The 20,328-nt window shown below is 46.2% G+C and overlaps 4 protein-coding genes across 4 annotated transcripts; 1 reads left to right on the top strand and 3 right to left on the bottom strand.

Moving 5' to 3' along the window:
* Positions 1 to 2,155: 2,155 nt before the first annotated feature.
* On the bottom strand, positions 2,156 to 3,914 carry LOC136529575 (aspartyl protease family protein At5g10770-like). The gene is made up of 3 exons (XM_066522653.1): positions 3,746 to 3,914; positions 3,375 to 3,667; positions 2,156 to 3,296 (listed from the first exon to the last, which is right to left on the bottom strand). The coding sequence occupies exons 1-3, from the start codon at positions 3,879 to 3,881 to the stop codon at positions 2,289 to 2,291; spliced, it is 1,437 nt and encodes a 478-aa protein (XP_066378750.1). The 5' UTR covers positions 3,882 to 3,914; the 3' UTR covers positions 2,156 to 2,288.
* A 1,878-nt stretch (positions 3,915 to 5,792) lies between these two features.
* Positions 5,793 to 7,617, bottom strand: LOC136529494 (aspartyl protease family protein At5g10770-like). The gene is made up of 2 exons (XM_066522566.1): positions 7,450 to 7,617; positions 5,793 to 7,334 (listed from the first exon to the last, which is right to left on the bottom strand). Exons 1-2 carry the CDS (start codon positions 7,598 to 7,600, stop codon positions 5,992 to 5,994), a joined length of 1,494 nt encoding a protein of 497 aa, XP_066378663.1. The 5' UTR covers positions 7,601 to 7,617; the 3' UTR covers positions 5,793 to 5,991.
* A 538-nt stretch (positions 7,618 to 8,155) lies between these two features.
* Positions 8,156 to 9,070, bottom strand: LOC136525219 (uncharacterized). Its single transcript, XM_066518208.1, has one exon. The coding sequence runs from the start codon at positions 8,919 to 8,921 to the stop codon at positions 8,289 to 8,291; it is 633 nt and encodes a 210-aa protein (XP_066374305.1). The 5' UTR covers positions 8,922 to 9,070; the 3' UTR covers positions 8,156 to 8,288.
* A 10,503-nt stretch (positions 9,071 to 19,573) lies between these two features.
* Positions 19,574 to 20,203, top strand: LOC136525514 (uncharacterized). Its single transcript, XM_066518476.1, has one exon. It carries the CDS (start codon positions 19,574 to 19,576, stop codon positions 20,201 to 20,203), a length of 630 nt encoding a protein of 209 aa, XP_066374573.1.
* Positions 20,204 to 20,328: the final 125 nt, after the last annotated feature.

Raw genomic sequence — 20,328 nt, 5'->3', positions numbered from 1 at the left:
TGAGGGTTCTCCCGCCTTATATGGTGTGCTCCCCCATCATCGCTACACGATGTGGGACTAAACCCCAACAATCTCCCCTTTAGTCACACATCGGGGTGCCCCCGCCATGATGTGACGCTCGAGATTTTTTTAATCGGGTTTAGCTTTTCTGATCATGGGCTCTGATACCAATTGTTGGAACCGGTGATGACCACCGAGTTCACGATCTTGGAGCTGGCTTACAGCTGGCCCGACTCGTTACCACGAGCCTACGCTCCCACAGGTCCTAGGTCCACCGGAGCTACAACATATAAGGCCTTTGGGCCTTACTCAACCCAAAAGACTAGCCTAATAGATGGGGGCTTCTTCCGCCTTATATGTTGTGCTCCCCCACCATCGCTACACGATATGGGACTAAACCCCAACAATCTCCCTCTTAGTCACACATCGGGGTGCCCCCGCCATATGTGTGCCGCTCGAGATTTTTTATTGGGTTTAGCTTTTCTGACCATGGGCTCATGATACCAATTGTTGGAACTGGTGGTGACCACCGAGTTCACAATCTTGGAGCTGACTTACAGCCGGCCCGGCTCGTTTCGAGCCTGCGCTCCCACATGTTCTAGGTCCATCGGAGCTGACAACATATAAAGTCTTTGGGCCTTACTCAACCCAAAAGACTAGCCTGATAGGTGGGGGTTCTCCCGCCTTATATATTGTGCTCCCCCACCATCGCTACACGATGTGGGACTAAACCCCAACAATCTCCCCCTTAGTCACACATCGGGATGCCCCCGCCATATGTGACGCTCGAGATTTTTTATCGGGTTTAGCTTTTTTTTACCATGGGTACCGGCTCCGATACCAATTGTTGGAACCGGTGGTGACCACCGAGTTCTCGATCTTGGAGCTGGCTTACAGTCGGCCCGGCTCGTTACCACGAGCCTGCGCTTCCACAGGTCCCAGGTCCACCGGAGCTGACAACATATAAGGCCTTAGGCTTATTCAACCCAAAAGACTAGCCTTATAGGTGAAGGTTCTCCCGCCTTATATGTTGTGCTCCCCCACAATCGCTACACGATGTGGGACTAAACCCCAACATCAGCGAGGACGGCGCCGCGCCACCCTACTTTGGAAGCTTGTATCTCTCCAACCAGGCCGAATTAGACTTTGGCACTTTAAGTAAAGTTGGAGATCTTGCGTAGCTCTACAACATTTGTTACTATCTCTTAGTGCCAAAACTAAACGGATTCGGAGTTAAGAGGGGACAAAGATTGATATTTCCGTGTATTTTTGCGGTAGTATTGGTTACTTCCTTCAGGCCTCCCTCGCTCTCCCAGCGCTTCCTCTGGCCTCCCTCGCTCTCCCAGCGCTCTCGCTCGTTCTACTGCCGCGCAGCCGCTCGCCATGGCCGTGTTCATCGAGGTCGGTGCCGTCGCTGACGCCGCGGCGGCGTTGGCGTCGCCGGCCTCGGCTTCGCCCAAGAAGAGCCGGCTGCCGCCGCTGTCTAGGAGCAGGAGGACGCGACTCCATCGAGTTGGCGAGCTCCAGGAGGTCCGCGAGCATGGCGCGGTTGACGCCCGGCGGGAATGCGGCCTTCTACGACAGCCTGACGCACGTGGCCTGCAGCGCGTAAGGCGCACGGTGCATCCGATGTTCGGCGCCGAGGCAGTGGCGAGCTGGTGCACTTGCATGGCCTATATGGCCACGGCATCATGCCACGTCAGCACGAGAAGCCAACGTGAAGAGGTATGGACCTAGGTGATACGGCGTATAAAGTTTATGGACCCAAAAAATCACTTTGGAAGTTGATGGATCTAACCGAAACCTCATCACAAGTTAATCTGATGCATTTAACTCTAAAAACAATTCACGGTTAATGCGTTTGACAGCGTTAATTTCTTCGGATTCCAACGATATCCGGCCATCCGAACGCGGCCTTCATATCCTCTTTGTCGGATTGCCATTCTATTGCACACTGTCCTTGGTGTTGAGAAATGAGAACAGAGCTAGTACCCAAGAAATTGAAGCAATCCATCATAGAACTCCAACGGAGCACGCACGATGATGCAACCAAATTAAACCGTGTTGGCTTCATCAGGAATACCCGCCACCGGAGCGATCACAATGAATTCACAACATGATTCCGACACTCTCTCTGTGCTTGACGAAATAGAATTTCCATTATTGCCTAACAATACGTATTACACAAGGTCCACTTGCACTAACAGAACATACTCAGTTTTGTGCATAGGCGTGCACAACATGCAAAAGGAACCAAGCTAAGATTCCTATCGGTCAGCAGCAAGCACTCAGCAGGCGGCGCTGCGGAACCCTATCCTCCCGCCGCCGACGTCATGGAGCACCTGGATCGTCTGCTGCTGCACGTTGCCGAGGATCGACGGCGAGCTGTCGTCGTCGTTGGACGCGAAGGCGAGGCAACCGTTGAGCAGGATCCCGGACCGGTCCATCTCCACGACGGCGTTCCCGTCGAACACCAGCGCGATCCTCGGCAGCCTGGGGTAGCGGACGCCGGTGAGGTTGTAGCAGGTGTCCAGCTCCTCCTGCGGCGGCGCGGCGCGGTACCTCATCCTGTTCCTGAACGCCGCGCGCAGCGCCCCGTACGCCGTAACGGGCAGGCGGGTGATGATGGTGCGGGAGTCCATCACCGTCCCCGCCGCGAACACCTCCGGCGGCACGTTCAGCGCTTTCCCGTCGACGGTGATGACCACCAGCAGCGCGCGGTACAGCGTCGCCGCTGCCCCCCGCTCCTTCAGCATGGGCGTCGTCACGAACCTGTAGGACGCTCCGATCGGCACGCCGATCTGGAAGAAGCCCTTGGTGGTCTCGGTCGGCGGGAGGCAGTAGGAGAAGGCGTCGCCGTAGGTGGACGACGTCTGGGCCATCAGCGACTGCACGCCGCGGCCGAGCGCCATGATCCCGTCCGCCTGGTTCTCGAAGCTGCCCTGCTCGTTCTGGCTGCAGCCGAACCGGAAGCCGTGGACGGGGTTGGCGGAGTTGATGGTGAGCACGTCGGAGCTGTACGTCCCCGACGTTGTGAACGAGTCGCCAGTGACGATGTACTGGCACTGCCCGTTGGCGTTGCAGCCGTTGGCGTAGCGGCCGAGCTGCTTGCACTCGGAGGAGTTGCAGCGGAAGGCGGAGTAGGTGCTCGACCTGGTTGGGTCGTAGTCGGCGCACTGCGCGAAGGTGCAGGGCACGCACCGCATCCACGGCACGTCGCCGGCCGTGTCCAGCACCACCGTCACCGGTGGGCTTGAGCTGCCGTCGGTGGCCGCCGGACGAATGCTGCTACTAGGCTGATATATAATGTACAGGAATTAATGCATGACAGAAATCACTGAAAAACAAAGACCAAACTACCAGTTCGAACGTACCTCGGAGCTCGTCTGTGACGTGCCAACCTCGACGGAAATGGCGGCCTGGTGGTGTAGCTGGGTTTCCTCGACAGACACCGGTTCCTTGAAGGAGCCCTTGCTCGCGCGGGCACCGCGGGAGCCGGACACCCTTCTATGGATGTGGTGCACGCGGAGCCGGTCCTGCCGGAGCACGGCGGCCAGCGACGGCTTCGCCCTCGCCGCCGCCGCAGCAGCCTTGAACGACGGCGAGCACGGGCCGAGAGGACGAAACAGCGGCATCCAGCTGTTGTTGTGGGGGTGGGGCGGCATCACTGTCATTGCGTGCCAACCAATGTTAATTTACACTTGACTTTACACAGTCATATGCACCGGTAGGACGATGAACGTACCCCTGTGTCCGGAGCAGCTGGTATGCGGTTCCAGCAAGCTCACGTCCAGGACAGTGACCTCAAGTTCTTCATCAGCTGCACGGGAAGTTGGAGAAGAACCCAACAAGAGTACTAACAATATTGGCAAAACAGCCATGGCCGTGTATCTTGCTGCTATCTGCGCTTATACTATTACTGAATCCTGCTTCCAAGTTGCCATGTGGTTTCCTGGCAACGTATATATAGGCCAATGGCCACGAAAAGGAGCATAGCAAAAAAGATTAAAACTTGTGAAGTCTTTTCATTGTTTTTAAACTTATTGCACTACTTATAAAATACTCCGCAAACATATAAACAGTACAATTTTTTTTTTTCTGGAATAACTATTTTCCTCCCTCGGTTATCGGGTAATGCTCAATTTCGTCCATAAACTACTAAAGTGGCCGTTTTAGGCATAAAGTTTACTTTTGAGTTCAGCTTCATCCTAAACTATCAAAGTAGCCATTTCAATCCTCAAATTTTACTCTTGGACTCATTCATTCTGTTTATTTGGTGTTTTCTGTTTCTTTGTGTAATTGTGTCTTGATTTTTTTTTCGATGTTTTTGTGAGCCTAAGTGCTTGGTGGTGTGTTGTACGGCTTTGTATATCCCTCCAGGGGTGTAGCGGCCGGAGCCTTGTTCCATTATTTAAAATAAATAAATCAAAGTGGCCATTTCAGTCCTGAAACATTTGGTTTGGGTTAATTCTTACTCACCCTACAAGGTACATCACGTTTTCATGTATTATCACCTCTAGCACCACTCCTCATCTACATGGCATGCATGCCACATTTATTTAGCTCTCAGCTCGACACGGTCCACAGTCCTCTTGCTCAAGGGTGACTATCCACCTCCGCTTGGTGGTGGTAAAGAGCTAAAACTTATTCCTCTGTCCATTAATAATCTCTCACTTCAGACCCTCTGGCCCATCGCTCTCTCTTATGTCCATCTGTGTCCTCTTACTCCCACCCCACACTTCAACTCCATTATTGTCCTTCACTCCGAGCCACCCACGGCAGAAGTCCATGGTCTATTAGAGGCACATTGTATCCTCCTCTAGTATGTTGTGAAGGCTTTTCATGTTTTTAAACTTACTGCACTACTTAACACAAACATATAAACAACACAATTTTTTTTCTTGAATAACTATTTTCATCCCACAAATCCTTAATTATCAAGTGATGTTCAATTTCGTCCCCAAACTACTAAAGTGGTCATTTTGGCCATAAAGTTTACTTATGAGTTCAGCTTCATCTTCATCCTAAACTATCAAATTAGCCATTTCAATCCTCAAATTTCACTTTTGGACCCATTCATCCATAACTATATATCAAAGTGGTCATTTCAGTCCTAAAACTTTTGTTTGCCGTTAATTCTTACTCCTTATACTACAAGCAAGGCACATCACTTTTTCATGCCTTATTAGCTCCATCATCACTCCTCATCTACATGGCACGCCACATTTACTTAGCTCCCGGTCTCGGCTCGACACGGTCCATAGTCCACTCGCTCAAGGGTGACTATCCACCTCCGCTTGGCGGTGGTAGCGGAGGTAAAGAGCTAAAACTCATTCCACCTTCTTTTGGTCCATCGCTCTCTCCTCCTTCCCATTAGTCTCTCCCTTCAGCTCCTCTTGGCCTATCCACTCTCTCATGTCCATCTGTCCTCTTACTCCCACCCCACTTTTGCTCCATTTTCCACTCCCACCCACCCATGACAGAAGTCCATGGTTTAGTAGAGGCAGATTGTATCCTCCTTTAGCATGCTGTGGATGAGGTTGGTCTTCTAACATGGTATCAGTTATAGTTTGGAGTTGCAAATCCAAGAGTACGTGGCTCGCTTTACAATAGTTTTTTAACCTCAGGTGCAGATAATATCCACCTATTTAAAGTGAATTAATCTCGAGTCAATTTTTTATATGGGATTTTAATCCTCTATTGTACGTGGCACTTATTGTAGGTCTTAAATTTATGTGATTAGTAAAAAAAGGTTTGGGCCAAGCCCAATTTAATCCAACAAAGGTTGCTACATCATTATAATTGGCACGAGCACATCTAGTTCACTGCACAACACAAGTCATATGTACCGTTACAACTTGCAACGCACGAGGATATTTGCTAATAAGATAGCGCTTGTCACAGCATAATGAACCAAACAACAAATGCCAAGTCTCAAAACTACAGTAGATAATTTGGGTGCTAGCGGGGGTAGCCAGGAGACCGGCATCATCAGCACGCGCCGCGGCGGAAGCCGACGGAGCCGCCGCCGACATTGTAGAGCACCTCCATCGTCTGCTGCTGCACGTTGCCAAGTATCCCAGGCATGCGGTCGTCGCTGTTAGACGTGAACGCGAGGCAGTCGTGGAACAGGATCCCCTGCCGGTCCAGCGCCACGACGGCGTTCCCATCGAACAGCAGCGCGATCCTTGGCACCATGACTAAGAAGGCGCCGGTGAAGTCGTAGCAGGTGTCGAGGTTCCCCTGCGGAGGCGCCTCCCTGTACATGGCCATCCTGCTCCTGAACGCCTGGCGCAGCGTCTGGTACGCCGTCGGCGGCAGCCGGGTGATGGCCGTCCGGGAGTCCAGCACGGAGCCGGCGGCGAACACCGAGGGGGTCACGTTGAGCTGCTGCCCGTCGACGGCGATGGCCAGGAGGCGCACGCGGTAGAACGTGGGCACCCGCGCGTACCTGAGCAAGGGCGTCACCACGTACCCGGCGCCAGCGGAGGGGTCACCGCTGCCGCCGAGCACGAAGAACCCCGGCTGGCGGCTCTCCGTCGCTGGGATGCAGTACGAGAAGGCGCTCCCGTAAGTGGCCGCGGTCTGGGACACCAGCGACTCCGGGCCACCGCCCAGCGCCATGACTCCGGCGGTTGCGTTGTCCAAGCTGCCTTCTTCGCCCTGCTTGGCCTCGGCGTGGCTGCACCCGAACTTGAAGGATAAGGCGCCGTTGGCGGGGTCGGCCGCGAGCGCGAGGAGGTCGGAGCCGTACGTGCCCGACGACGACAAGGAGGGGGAGCTGGGGCTAGGGACGCGGTACTGGCAGTGGTTGTTGACGCAGGCTCCGCGGTAGAGGCGGCCGAGCTCCGCGCAGGCCGCGGAGTTGCACGCCAAGGCGGTGTACGTGGCCGACCTAGCTGGGTTGTAGGAGGAGGAGGAGGTGATGTCCGTCGCCGACGCGGAGGGGTGGCACTGCACCCACGGCACGTCGCTGGCCGTGTCCAGCACCACCGTCTGGACAACTCCCGCCGCCTGGCTTTGCTGGCCGCCGCCGGCGGAGGTCTTCCTTTCGGAGCCGATTGTGACTTGGATAACCGGCTGGTTGTGGAGGTGGATCACCTCGGAACGCACCGGTTCCTTGACGGGACCGGCCTGCTTGCTCACGCGAACGCCTTCGGACGACGACGACAGCCTCCTGTGGATGTGGTCGACGCGGAGCTGGTCCTGGCGGAGCAGGTCGGCCAATGACGGCGGCGGCCTCGCCTTCGCCGCGCAGGTAGATGCCGCCGCCGGCGAGCACGGCCCGAGATGGCGGTACAACGGGACCCAAGTGCCTTTGTGTGGCGGGATCACTGTCATTTCATTGTGCGTCAAACATTGTTAACACACACATAGTAATTGTCAGCAAACAAAATACTGCATCATTTATGTTTCTCATTGAAGATGTTGCAGCCGGACCGGACGTACCGGTGCTCTGTCCGGAGCAGGCGGCGGCCTGTGGTTTCAGTGAGCTCTGCATGTCGACAATGCCTATGAAGCCATGTTCGTCGCCAGCTGCACGGCTAGTGGGGCAGTAACCGAACAAGAGGATTAGTAATAGCGGCAAAACTACAACCATGGCTGTGTGCCCTGTTACTCGACCGTGCTTTGCAAGTTCCCATAGTAGTTTCCAAGCTACGTATATATAGGCCATGGGAACAATAGACAATGCATCCATGGCCAATGACTTGGTTTCGTGGCCTCATGAGTCACGATTTTTTGGGGAAAAAAGGTGAATGATTTGAAATCGTATTCATTACGAGTTTTCGGATTATGAATTTTGTACTTTTATAATTTTTTTGAAAGCGCTAATACTTGATGAGAAATTGTTGTATTTCTCGCGGGATGGTTGGTAACATAAAATGCTCCTGAAAATCAAGTTTTAGGGGCAGCCACTTGTATGGGGGGTGGTAACACCGACTTAGGTATTTCTTGAGGTGGTTCGTAACAAAAAAAATACCTTTATAAATCAAGTTTTAGGGCGATCGTCGTTTCTATTGGCTACAAGCCTTCGAAAAAGAAAAGACCAGATGTCTCTAAAAATCATTTACGTAGCAGTGTATCGATTGGAATTTACTGACTCTAGTCTTAGTGCCAACTTTCAGAAAGAAGTACATACTGGAGCTGAATAGAATAGAGATCGTCGAAAGCATCAGAGTATCTGGTCAAGCCAAGCAATCTCCAAAGATACTAGCAACATCTATAACAGAATACAAGATAATACTACGTTGAAACATTATACGGTCGAAATGATGCCCCTAGCCAGTCTAATTCGAGGCCCTTCGCTGCTTGCAAATGGCATCCTGCCTGTACTTGAAAGCCTCGTCGTCCCCGTTCCCGCCGACGAGGAGCTCCTCGCAGTAGTAGGTGGTCCGGCGAGTCATGTTGAGCTCGGACGTCACCTCGGTGATGAGGTCGCCGTCCAGCCGCAGCGTCATGTCGCTGAAGCTGCTGCCATTGTACAGCACGTCGAAGTGGGACGGATCCATCTGCTTTTCCCTCACCACCTTCATAACTAGGCCGCAGTCCAGTGCCTCCTGCTGGACCACGGCCATGTCTTTCGGCTTGAAGATGACGACGGAATCGTATCCTGGATCCAACGACGCCGACGCCGACGTCGTGTTGTCGAACAGGTACCCGGTGACGCCGACGTAGTACATCCGGACCCGGCCGCTGGGGTTCTGCGCCCGGAGCTTGAGCTCCATGGTGAGCTGTGGCGGATACTGCTCCGTGAAGATGGAACCTTTGTCGACGGAGAGTTGCAGCGAGTCGGGGCGAAGGACCACCTTCACGGCGTTGACGATGACGGCCATGATGAGCACGGTCACCGCGGCGGCCACCGCGTAGCGCGCCGCGTCCAGCCACCGGAACTTTGATTTCTCTTCGCCGTCTGCCGTCATAGCTACTGCGCTGCCGCCGCCGCAGACTAACTGCAGTCTGCAGTTACTACCTGCTCTGGTTTATTCACTGTAGTGCAGCACAAGCTTAGCTTCTCTGAATCTGAATATATATGTGTATGTGCATAGGTAAAGCAAATGTGGATCGGTTGAGCGCCTACCAACAATTTATACACCAGTTCAGGGCCTAGCTAAAGCTGCCTCATCATATATATGATCTCCGCGTGGTACATTCCGTAACTCACTCCTCAGTCCTCACTCAAGTCTTTAATTAGTAAGGAAATTGTTAACTTTTTTCGAAGAGATTGAGGATTGCGTTCGATATTTTGATTAAAATAGTATACAAAAACACATTTTTGAATCTTATAATATCATTTGGTCGGGAAACTACCTCTTAAGTCTTAATGGACTAGCAAGGTTCTCGGTGGCCAGATTTTTTGACGGGTTAGAAGATAAAGGTTGGTTGCGTTGCTGTTTAGGAGCCAAGTTGTTGTTGTGGCTCATTTTTGTACCTCTAGATTGCGAGTAGTCCTTTTAATATCCTTGCCTAGCTTGGTGATCTGCCAAATTTAGGGAGCCGTTTGCGGCGCTGGCTCATGTAATTCTCTCTTCTCCTTATTAATATACGCCGGCTATGTTCCGGATATTTTTAAAAAATAGAATAGCAAGGTGGCGTACCACGCAAAAAAAACTCAGATAGCAATATTTTTTTTCCATTATAGCATATGTTTTTTACATGAAAATACTTTTGTAAGTATTTTTATTTGTTTGATTAGAATTGTCCTTTATTTCTCCATGCACCCCACTATGTTTATTGGTATGAATTTTATATAGATATTATTGTTTTCTTGCTCTTCTATTTCCTTTTCCCTACTCGTGGCTCCATTCCTCGAGTTTTCTCTTGGCGAGCTCTATTTCTCGAGATAATAACTATATCCAAGTCCCTCACAAATTATTCAATTTCTTATTAGCTATCTCTTAAATTTAATATGTTGAATCTTTAAGTGATATGCAATTTCCTTGTTGCCTAAAAATATCGCAGAGATATATAGTCATAATGCTGCTCAAGTCTGTTGGAGCCATTGCTGCCTCAAGCATGCATTGGCCGTCCCTGTCATCGTGGCAACAACGATAGAGGTAAGGCTTCCTGAAAAAAAAAATCTATAGAACCATCATTGTCACCGATATATATATATGCTATATATTGGTGCGAGACCTGTGACCCATGGCAGACATGGCAGTATGGCACGACGTTCGTCCTCCCTGCGAGCGGGCCAGGCGCTCCTTGTTGCAGATGCCCTAAGACTATCACCAATAACATCGTTCAAAATACAAGACCTATTTTATATTTGGATAGCACTACATGCAAAATATGTAATATCCTTTTTTGGTCTTCTCCAGCAACAGAATTTAAAAGAGAACTCTTTTTGCAAATGAGTCTTCAGGAGAGAGGATACTTATATTTGAATTGTTCCTCTACTGGAACTCAAAATAGACCTCGCATATAGGTATTCTGTTGGAGACTAATACAGAACATCAACGACCTATTTTGGGTTTGGGTCTCCATATGGGTCATCCATTGGAGACAGTCTAATTGCTCCGGCAGTAGCCCCCGACAGCCTCCTCTCTCTAAAGTTTATTTCCTATCACATCGGATGTTTGACACATGCATGAAGTATTAAATATAGACTAAAAAAATAATTAGTTGCACAGACTGTGACTAATTTGTGAGACGAATTTTTTAAGTCTAATTAGTCCATGATTTGGTAATGTGGTGCTACAGTAAACATATGCTAATGACGGATTAATTAAGATTAATAAATTCGTCTCACGGATTACTAAGGACTTCTATAATTTATTTTATTATTACTATCCGAACACTAATATTCTAATGTGACATCTAATATGACATCTTTAAACTTTACTTCATGAGTTAACAGGCCATGGTATGTGGTAGGAGCGGCACCATTGCAAGGGTACGTTGCATTGTACGAGTGGTACCCCCACGACATGGGAGCAGCAGTGCAGTGCACCAGTCCAATTCAACTCATCGGCCTCTACGTACTGTATAGTACTAGGCACACGTACAGCCAGTGTCGGCCGTAGGGCATGAAGCAGACGAGAGGTCCAAACCCAAGTATATAAATCCCCAGGTCCTATAATTCATTAAGCATTAGCAAATTAATGAGAAGAGAGACGTAGAACTGGTCAGGTGACCTAAAAAGACAACATCGGCATTTCTTTTCTAGTTTTCTTTCCCCACGGCCCTCGGGTAGAGAGGAGGCGAGGAGTCATGCTGCACACAGCACACTCTGATCGTGAGTTCGCGACGTGCGCCTTACACACGCGGAGCTGGCGAGTCGTGCCGCCGCGAAGAGCTAGACTACCAGAGACACGGACACGGAGCACGAGGACGACGACCAGGTAGGGCTCCACGACGACGATATCTTGATTCTTGGCTTCTTACGAATTACGATCACCGATCAGTTGTTTAGGCCCAAGGTATTTTTTTCCTTTTTATTTTTAATCCAAATTAATTATTTGTAAAGTATTCTAGACTTCTACTACTTTGTACCCATATAGTCATATTTTTCTTTTAATTTAGGTGTTAGAATTTTAGAATGTTACCTAAAAACATTTATCATGGGTGAGTAAAGAAAATGAATATATTGGTTTTTTAATCTACATTGTTCCTCGATAATTATCATACATCTACAAATATATTGCTTAATCTACATTGTTCCTCGATAATTATTAGACATGTTAAATTAAAAAAAATATTATTGAATTTGTTTTTGTTTTACAAATAAAATTAATACCTATATATTATAAGATTTTATCCATAGTGAAGGGCCACGAGATCGTCAGAGGGCTCTTAGCATCCTGGGACCGGCACTGCGTACAGCGGCCAATTGTGCAATTCATTGCAGCTCAGGCTTTTGCCGGGAGCCTCATGAATCACGTCCATGTGAGGTGTCTGAGGTGCGTCCTCGTCCTGGAGAGCAGGCCGACGACGACGACGACGACCTCTGGTCTTCTGTCTTACGGCGGCGTCGAGCCGTCGATCGAGACCGAGCAGGTTTGACGATCGGCAGCAGTCGTCATCGGCGTTGGCCCAGGAAGGATGGGGGTCACCCTCCCAGAAGCAAGCAGACCGGTCCGCGTGTCTGGAAGCGAATAAATTACCCCTCTCTGCATGCCTGCAGCGACAGGGAACCTTTTTATATTTTTAATCTTTTTTTACTCAATATTTTAATAATAATCGCCTATCTTTTTCGGTCTAATGCCGCTGACGCGACCAAATAACGTTGTCGCGCTACGATAACACCTGCCACGTTAGACAACATTTTCGATGTGGATAACCTTATCGCATCACCGAGAGTGGCGTGACAAGTATCAAACTTAGAAAAATCATAACTCTTTGATACGACGTTGGATGAAGATGATTTTTATATGAAAATTATAGATCTCGACGAGATCTACAACTTTCTAGTTTTGAGTTTTTCCAGTTTAGAATGTTAAGATGCTCAAAAAAATTATATAAAATTTCAGCACCATAATAATCACGTACTATCGCTTGTCGCATTAGAAAAATAGTATCTTCTTTGTATGGTGTCAAATAAAGATACTTTTTATATCAAAGTTGTAGCTCTCAATGAGATCTATAACTTTATAGTTTTCAGTTTTTACATTTGAGGTAATTAAGATGCTCAAAAAAAATAAATATAAAATTTAAGCAGTATCTAAGCAGTATACCCGGGCTAAAATTTTATATTATTTTCTCGAGCATCTTAACGAACTCAAATGTAAAAACTCAAAACTATAAAATTGTAGATCTCATTGAGAGCTACAACTTTTGTGTAAAAAATATCTTCATTTGACACTATACAAAGAAGATATTATTTTTCTAATACGACAAGCAATAGTACTCGATTATTATGTAACTAAAAGTTTATATATTTTTTGAGCATTTTAACAACCTCAAATGAAAAAACTCAAAACTAGAAAGTTGCAGATCTCGTTGAGATCTATAATTTTCATACAAAAATCATCTTCATCTGACATCGTATCAAAGAGTTATGATTTTTCTAAGGGCGCGTTTAGTTGGCAAAAAATTTTGGTTTTGGCTACTGTAGCACTTTCGTTTGTATTTGGCAATTAGTGTCTAATTATGGACTAATTAGGTTTGAAATTTTCGTCTCATGATTTCTCACCTAACTGTGCAATTAGTTTTGTTTTTCGTCTACATTTAGTACTCCATGCATGCGCCGCAAGATTCGATGTGACACTTTGGGGTGAAAATTTTTGGAGTCTAAGGCCTTGTTTAGTTCCCTTCAAAATTCTAAGTTTTTTCACTCTCTCTCCATCACATCAATTTTTAGCCGCTTACATAGAGTATTAAATGTAGGTAAAAAAAATAACTAATTACACAGTTTAGTTGGAAATCACGAGATAAATCTTTTGAGCCTAGTTGATCTACGATTGGACAATATTTGTCAAATAAGACGAAAGTGGTACTATTCATCAGGTTGAAAAAACTTTCAATCTAAACGTGGCCTAAACAGGGCCTAAGTTTGAGCCTTGTCACGCTACTCGAGACAAAACAATAGTATCGCGCCACGACAAGATTTTCCACGTCGGAAACCTTGTCTAACGTGGCAGCTGTTGTCACGCCAATGCATATGACGCGACAGCATTATTTGGTCGTGCCAGCGGCACTAGCGTGATAAAAAGGGTCAGATTCATAACTTCTTTAGGTACCATTATTATTAAAATATGAAATGAAATAAAAAAGGATTAAAAAAATCTCCCAGCGACAGGGACGTTTGCGCCGGCCGGCCGCCGGCCCTAGCTAGCAGCTGTGTGTGGTCTCTCGTCCTCGTCGGTCGCAGTGGTCGCTAGCTGCATGCCTGGTGGCATTGCAGTTTGCAGATCGAAACCCTACGTATACTCCGTGGTTGGCTGGCTCGTGCTGACACAGCCTATGATCCACCGCGCACTAGTACATTGCAGAAACCGCGAGGACCCCCAAGGTCTTGCGTGCATGTGCCGCGCTGTGCTGGGACCAGTATATATGCATGCATGCGTCTCATCTATCTTCGCCCCATGCAGCGCATGCACATAACACCGACCGTCAGAAACAGTATTGCCGGTACTTATTATAGTTTGTACGCTTCCAGCTACCGACAAGTGATAGCTGATAAACAGGGAGTGATAATTGAGTTTTGTTGCGTAGCAGAAGGGAAAGATAAAAAAAAAAGTGAACATAAGTGGTGGTAAATTCTCTCACTCTCCTTGTATCTATTTACTTGATCCCTTGGTCCTAAAAAGATTGCAATTCTAGGATTCGAATTGGTTAAGCTTTTTTTAAGTTTGATCACGTTCATAAAAAATAGTACTCCCTCTGTTCCTGAATAAATAAATTCATAGAGTTGTCTTTAGTCAGACTTTTTAAACTTTGATCAAATTTCTAGAAAAAACCCGTCAAGATTTATGATATCAAATTAGTATTATTAGATAGATCATATAATATATTTTTATAGTGTGCTCATTTTATGTCACAGTTGTTGTTATTCTTTCCTATAAAGTTAGTCAAACTTAAGATAGTTTGACTTGCACGGATTCTACGAAGTGATTTATTTGGGGACGGAGGGAGTATCAATATTTATAACTCCAAATATGTTTTCTATAAAAAATATATTTAATAACAAATCCAATTATCTTTATTTAATTTCATAAATGCTTGTGCTTTTTTGTATAGATTTAGACAAACTTATAAGTGTTTGATTTTTCGGCTAGTGAGAATTACATTCATTTTAGGATGGAGGGAGTATGTATCTGTGCAGTGTTGTTGCATGGCTTAACAATTTTGTTAGACACCATATTGTTCTAAATAGAGCTAAGTAATTTATGTACAAATTTTGAGCTAGGTCTAATTAGAATTGCTTATACTTTATGATATCTCATCTGTTTAGTTTCTAACACAGTGCACAAATATAGAGTCCACACATATGCAAAAAGGTACTCTATCATTGTAATAAACTTACTTACAAATTACTCTAGATATATGCCTTTTCATCCAATTAATAGTTTTCCACCTTGGTATCACACTTTCATATCATTAATTTTCCCAACATATATTTAGTAGAATTCTAAAAAAAACATATATTTAGTAGAAACATTAGCACGACCTATATGTTAACTTTTGTTGCAGCCCATTTGCCCTTATTTAAGAACCAATTTTTTCATCCCAATTTTCAGTCTTATCTACTGTCATTTACAATATAAGATCTTCATTTACATGTTAAATTGAAGCATCGTCTTGTACCTCTTAATTCATACCCTCTTACTATAGTAGGATAACATGCAATTCGATTGACAACCCCTAATGTTCAAGATGTTGAGATGTTTCTATGGAAGAACTTATTGTAATTGGTATAGTCTCTTTTATATTTTTAAATTCTTAATTTAGCTATATCTTAGTCTTTATATGTACCAAAAAAAAGTGTTATCTTCAAGGACCTCCACCTTTGCTGATAAAGTCTAGAAATTATGAGCTTAATAAAAAAATAAATTAATATGCACCATTAGATTTTATGATGATCTAACGGCCTAAATTTAACCGGAGAATCCATACCTAATATAACTAATACATAACTAAAATTGGACAAAAACTGTAGAATCAATTGTCTACCAAAATTGCATCGATCAACTGCATAAGAATTACAAAACAACCAAAGGTAATTGGTCGATCAGTGTGTGTTACCTAGAATTGTACTAGGAAAAAACAATATTCATTGCTGCCTTGAAAATAATAAAATAGAAAAGAAACGAATTAAGTTGAATTAAGTTAACAGAACCTCTCTAGATGAAAACATACATTTGATCTCTGGATGGTGAGGAATGGCACTCCACCTCCGGAGTTGCCACAACCATTAGCGGGTGCGCCAAGACCTGGGGATGTCGCCTAGACCCTCAATCGCCGTCGTTCGGGCCCGCCGTCGCCGAATTCGGCGCCGGCCGCGCCGTGCTGTGCGCGCTCTGCTCTGGAGGAGTTCGTGGACGGGAGAAATGAGAAGGAGAAGAAATATAGGCGCCTAAACACAAATTGGATTACTCATGTGAATAGTGGTATGGAGTGCGGATTAGTTTTAGGAAACTAGAGGATATCTTTTGCAAAAGTGCGCAGCGCACCCTGGGCTTTTCCGCGTGGGCCGGCCTGCTCGCATCACCGGCCTACCTCGCGCCCGCTTAGGACTGTTGGGCCGCCGCGCCGCATAAGGCCGTGCTCGCCCACCTGGGCCGGTCTCATGCTGCCTGGGCCGGCCTGGTTGCGATGCGCCTGGCCGTGCCGTGCGCCTACGGGCCGGCCTGGTGACACACGCTTGGGCCGGACCTGGCAGCTAGGCCGAAAGGGGTGTCGCCAGCCTTTTTGAATTGTAGAGCAATTTATAATTTAGCTTATAAAGTAAACTTGTAAAATCAATATAAATTTTTTTGTATGTATCTAAAAATGGTGAAACTAGTTTTTCTTAGTCTCCTAAAATCATGATCTACGTATTAGTATAGTTGGTTCACGTAGTGTGATATTATTCTTGGAAGCTATATAAATTATTTAAGGTACTTAATATTGTAAAATATAAATTTGTAGGAATTTCCGTGATAAATTGGTAATAGTATTGGGTCTGAAATCTTTACAGTAGGTTCATAGCAATATTAGGTACTCACTGTAATTTATGTAGCTCAATAATAATTAGTTTGCTAGGTAGATAATGATGCCATATTTCGAATAAGATTAAATCGATAGAATAGGATAAAGAAACAACTTGGGTTTATATAACTAAAACATTCGTTGAGAAATAACGTCTTATTCATCAATATGGATATGTAGCCTAAATACGGTCGTCGTCAGAACCAGCTCGTTAGCTTGAGTGGCGTAAATCGTATTTTACGAGTCACGATTGCAGTCGATTAATCACATCTTTGCATTGCATCGCATTGCATGTCATATAGGTACGATGATGGATCAACAGATCAGTTGAAGGATGATTGGGAATGCGAAGATAGTGTAATGGTATTCTCTCTAGGAGATGATACAATGGACTTTTTATTCGGTTGATGGTGGATGATCTGAAGATGCAGATACTAACTTTTAATATATATCTTACCCAGACAAGCCCCGGTGCATAACCCCTACTTTTCTGTAGTTTAAATTATATTTGTGCATTAAGTTTTAAGGAGTTGAATGAAACCCACTTGCATATATAAATCATTATCTTATGAGTCTTACTAGTATGATAGGATCGTGTAGATTGCTATGCTACAGGACTCCGGTAGAAGTCGAGTGATTGTCTGTCACTCGCGAGAGCTCAGAAATATATTACTAAATTATTATCACTTAGAAAATATAAATGGTGGAAAAGAAAATGGTGACCGGGTAGGGATATGGTTTAGGTATTGGTGGGTGTAAGAGGTTGTGTTGCCGTGGACGCGGGGCATGGCTTGGTTACACTGCTTTCCCTGTCCATGTCGATTAAGGACCGGCCGTTGCATAAGACTCTAGGCAAGTCAAAGACTTATTATCCCGAGCACATACTTGGGTATGGGCGCTTGGAAGACTTATTGCTCTCTTGTCGTGGATCCGGCTCTTTCTGAACCGACTGTTTGGGTGGTTTATTTCTTTTGGGTTAGGAGGTCCTTGCACCGCACTGAGTCCGGGACTCAGGGGCGGGGGCTTGGAGTCCTATTTTGGACGGGGATCTAGACACCCAGAACAGGAGAGTGATGGATTGGTCCTGCTTGTGCCATGGGTACAAGCGGAGCATGTGTTTTTGGGGTACTCAGCTGGGGACATTGATTCGCGAATCGCCGGACGATCCGGTACGGCTTGTCTATGGCCTAGCACCGTAGTAAAAACTGAAAGATGACAGATAGAATGGAAAAAGAAACTCTGATTGCTCACCACCTGCTTGAAAGTAGTACAGGTGCTTACATAGAATGGTTAGTTAATGAACCAATGCGGCTGTTAATAAAAATCGAATATAAGGACGCACGCTTAGTAATGCTTCCTGCAAAGGCAGTAAACCCACAAGCCATATAGCCTTGTATATCCTTGGAGTCTTTTCTTTCTTCCTGTCGGGTAAGTCTTGCTGAGTACAATTGAGTACTCAGGGTTTTATTTCCCCTGTTGTAGGTGACAGGTGGATGCTAGAGCTGACCTTTGTGTGTGGATACCTTCTGGTGGGCTCAGCGAGGATTCTTTACGCTGCGATCGTAGTTGTTATTTATAACTCTCACCAAATGCTTTATAAAGGAAAGTTTCATAATCTGTTGTCGTAGTTTATATAACAATACTTCATCATGTCATAATTAGATATTTATTTCCGCTGTAATTCTAATAACATGTTTATATTCCGCTGTTAAAATAAATTGTTCGTAACTCTGATAATATGATTACATTCCGCTGTTGTAATAATAAACATTATACTCTGATGTTGTATTAAAAGTGATGTAAATAATGGTTAAGAATGATGTAAGCTTTATTCTCTCATTTATGATCCTGATGGTAAAAATGTGGATTTTTGGATTCTCCCCTGGGGTGTGTCCGACAGAACCGAGTGATTTGGTGTTCTCCCCTGAGTGCTTAGTGTCTAATGAAAAACGAGCACTCCTGAAAGACATTAGATTAGGCGGTTCTGCCACACTATCCATATGCAATGTGTTCTTCAGACACGTGATATGACACGTGGAGCAACACTAATATAACTATCATTATTAATTATTAAGGTGGCCCGGGCATATAGTACAGTTAGCTAGCTCTTTAATTATAACATTTTGAAATTTTACGCAAAACATTTTTAAATAGTTTTGATTATTTGTTTGATTGTAACTTCCATGGAGCACATCTTATTGCATTGCTAAAAAATAAATGATACATTACACTACACAGGGGGCATGAGCATTCATGTTAATCAGTCTGGATCCGACAAGATCTGCTCCCAGATATGCTGTTCGCTTGGCTAAAAATATTGTCGGTTGATTTATTATGAGAGAAAAATATTGTTTGTTATTTAAAAAAATACGGCTTATAAGCCAAATAAACTAGACGATAGTTGCTCATAGTCTTCCATATACAATGCATTTTTCAGACACATATGATTCACAAAGATATATGTCGCCGATAGTGACGTTATTATGGTTTGTATTAGTGCCTAATACTAAGACTAGTATTATATCCGCCGTATATTTGTACTGTATAAATGTATGCAATCATGGATACCGTGTACCGCTGGCTTCTTCGATAAGGCTTTGTTTAGTTCCAAAAATTTTTCTTAAAAAGTGCTACAGTGGCTATTACATTGAATCTTTCGATACGTGCATGGAGCATTAAATGTAGATAAAAAAAACTAATTACACAGTTTGGTTGAAAATCGCGAGACGAACGTTTTGAGCCTAATTAGTCTATGATTGAATACTAATTGTCAAATAAAAACGAAAGTGCTACGGTAACCAAAATCACAAATTTCACCCAACTAAACACAGCCTAATTCTCTTCTGCCCGAGCGCGTGCAACTGTGCAGGCAATCAACTAGGACTACTGGAAAAGTAGATAGCACACTGCACAGCGCGTTGATTCGAGCAGCAAAGCGTGCGCGATGGCGCCTCCACCACCACCAGCGGCGGCGGCGGGTCTGATGGCCGTGAACGCCAAGCGCTACACCTTGGCGTCTCTCCTCGCGACGCTCGCGGTGGCGGCCATCGTCACCGCCTTCTTCGTGCTGCTGTGCCCGGCGCGCATCACCTTCTCCGTGGCGCGCACGGGCAGCAGCCACAACAGCTCTGGGCCCGCAGGCGGCGGCGGCAGCGTGCTCAGCCTCAGCCTCACCCTCGCCGCCGACAACCCGAGCCGGCGCGCCAGGGTGACGTACGAGAGCATGTTCGTGGACGTCAGCAACAGCACGGCGCCGGGAGCCCAGGGGGACAACTGGGTGCGGGCGACGGTGACGACGCGCATGCCGCTGCGGCAGCCGGGGCGCACCGCGGCCATCAACGCGACGGTGCCCCTGGTGGACGCACCCTGGACCCAGGACTTCACCGGAAACATGAGCAGCAGCTTCTCCGTCGTGGTCACCGCGCAGGCCAGGTTCAGGGTCGGCGTCGCGTGGACGCGGCTCTACGACATCAAGGTCTCCTGCAGCCCCGTCACCTTCTTCCCCGCGAAAGTTAAACCGGCCGGTGCCGCCACCGCCGCCGGTGCATCTGGCCTGCCGGTCAGATGCGTCTAGATAGTCAGTGGTTGATGCATTTCGACAGCACAACTTGTGCCAGTGTAGTGTGATATGTATTGTGAATTTGTGATCCAATCGATCGATGTGCAATGGAAGATTGATTTTGCTTGAATTGGTTTATT

Source organism: Miscanthus floridulus, chromosome 19 (genome assembly GCF_019320115.1).
Source record: "Miscanthus floridulus cultivar M001 chromosome 19, ASM1932011v1, whole genome shotgun sequence".
Taxonomy (NCBI): domain Eukaryota; kingdom Viridiplantae; phylum Streptophyta; class Magnoliopsida; order Poales; family Poaceae; genus Miscanthus; species Miscanthus floridulus.
The sequence above is the reverse complement of the archived record's forward strand: the minus strand, read 5'-3'. Positions and strand labels throughout refer to the sequence as shown.

Bases quoted from the DNA above. Each gene is read 5' to 3' on its own strand.
- LOC136529575 (XM_066522653.1), bottom strand. From the start codon at position 3,881: ATGGCTGTTTTGCCAATATTGTTAGTACTCTTGTTGGGTTCTTCTCCA. The intron at 3,668-3,745 runs GTACGTTCATCG...ACGCAATGACAG, and splicing joins CAGCTGCTCCGGACACAGGG to TGATGCCGCCCCACCCCCAC. The intron at 3,297-3,374 runs GTACGTTCGAAC...ATTATATATCAG, and splicing joins CGTCACAGACGAGCTCCGAG to CCTAGTAGCAGCATTCGTCC.
- LOC136529494 (XM_066522566.1), bottom strand. From the start codon at position 7,600: ATGGTTGTAGTTTTGCCGCTATTACTAATCCTCTTGTTCGGTTACTGC. The intron at 7,335-7,449 runs GTACGTCCGGTC...ATGAAATGACAG, and splicing joins CTGCTCCGGACAGAGCACCG to TGATCCCGCCACACAAAGGC.
- LOC136525219 (XM_066518208.1), bottom strand. From the start codon at position 8,921: ATGACGGCAGACGGCGAAGAGAAATCAAAGTTCCGGTGGCTGGACGCG.
- LOC136525514 (XM_066518476.1), top strand. From the start codon at position 19,574: ATGGCGCCTCCACCACCACCAGCGGCGGCGGCGGGTCTGATGGCCGTG.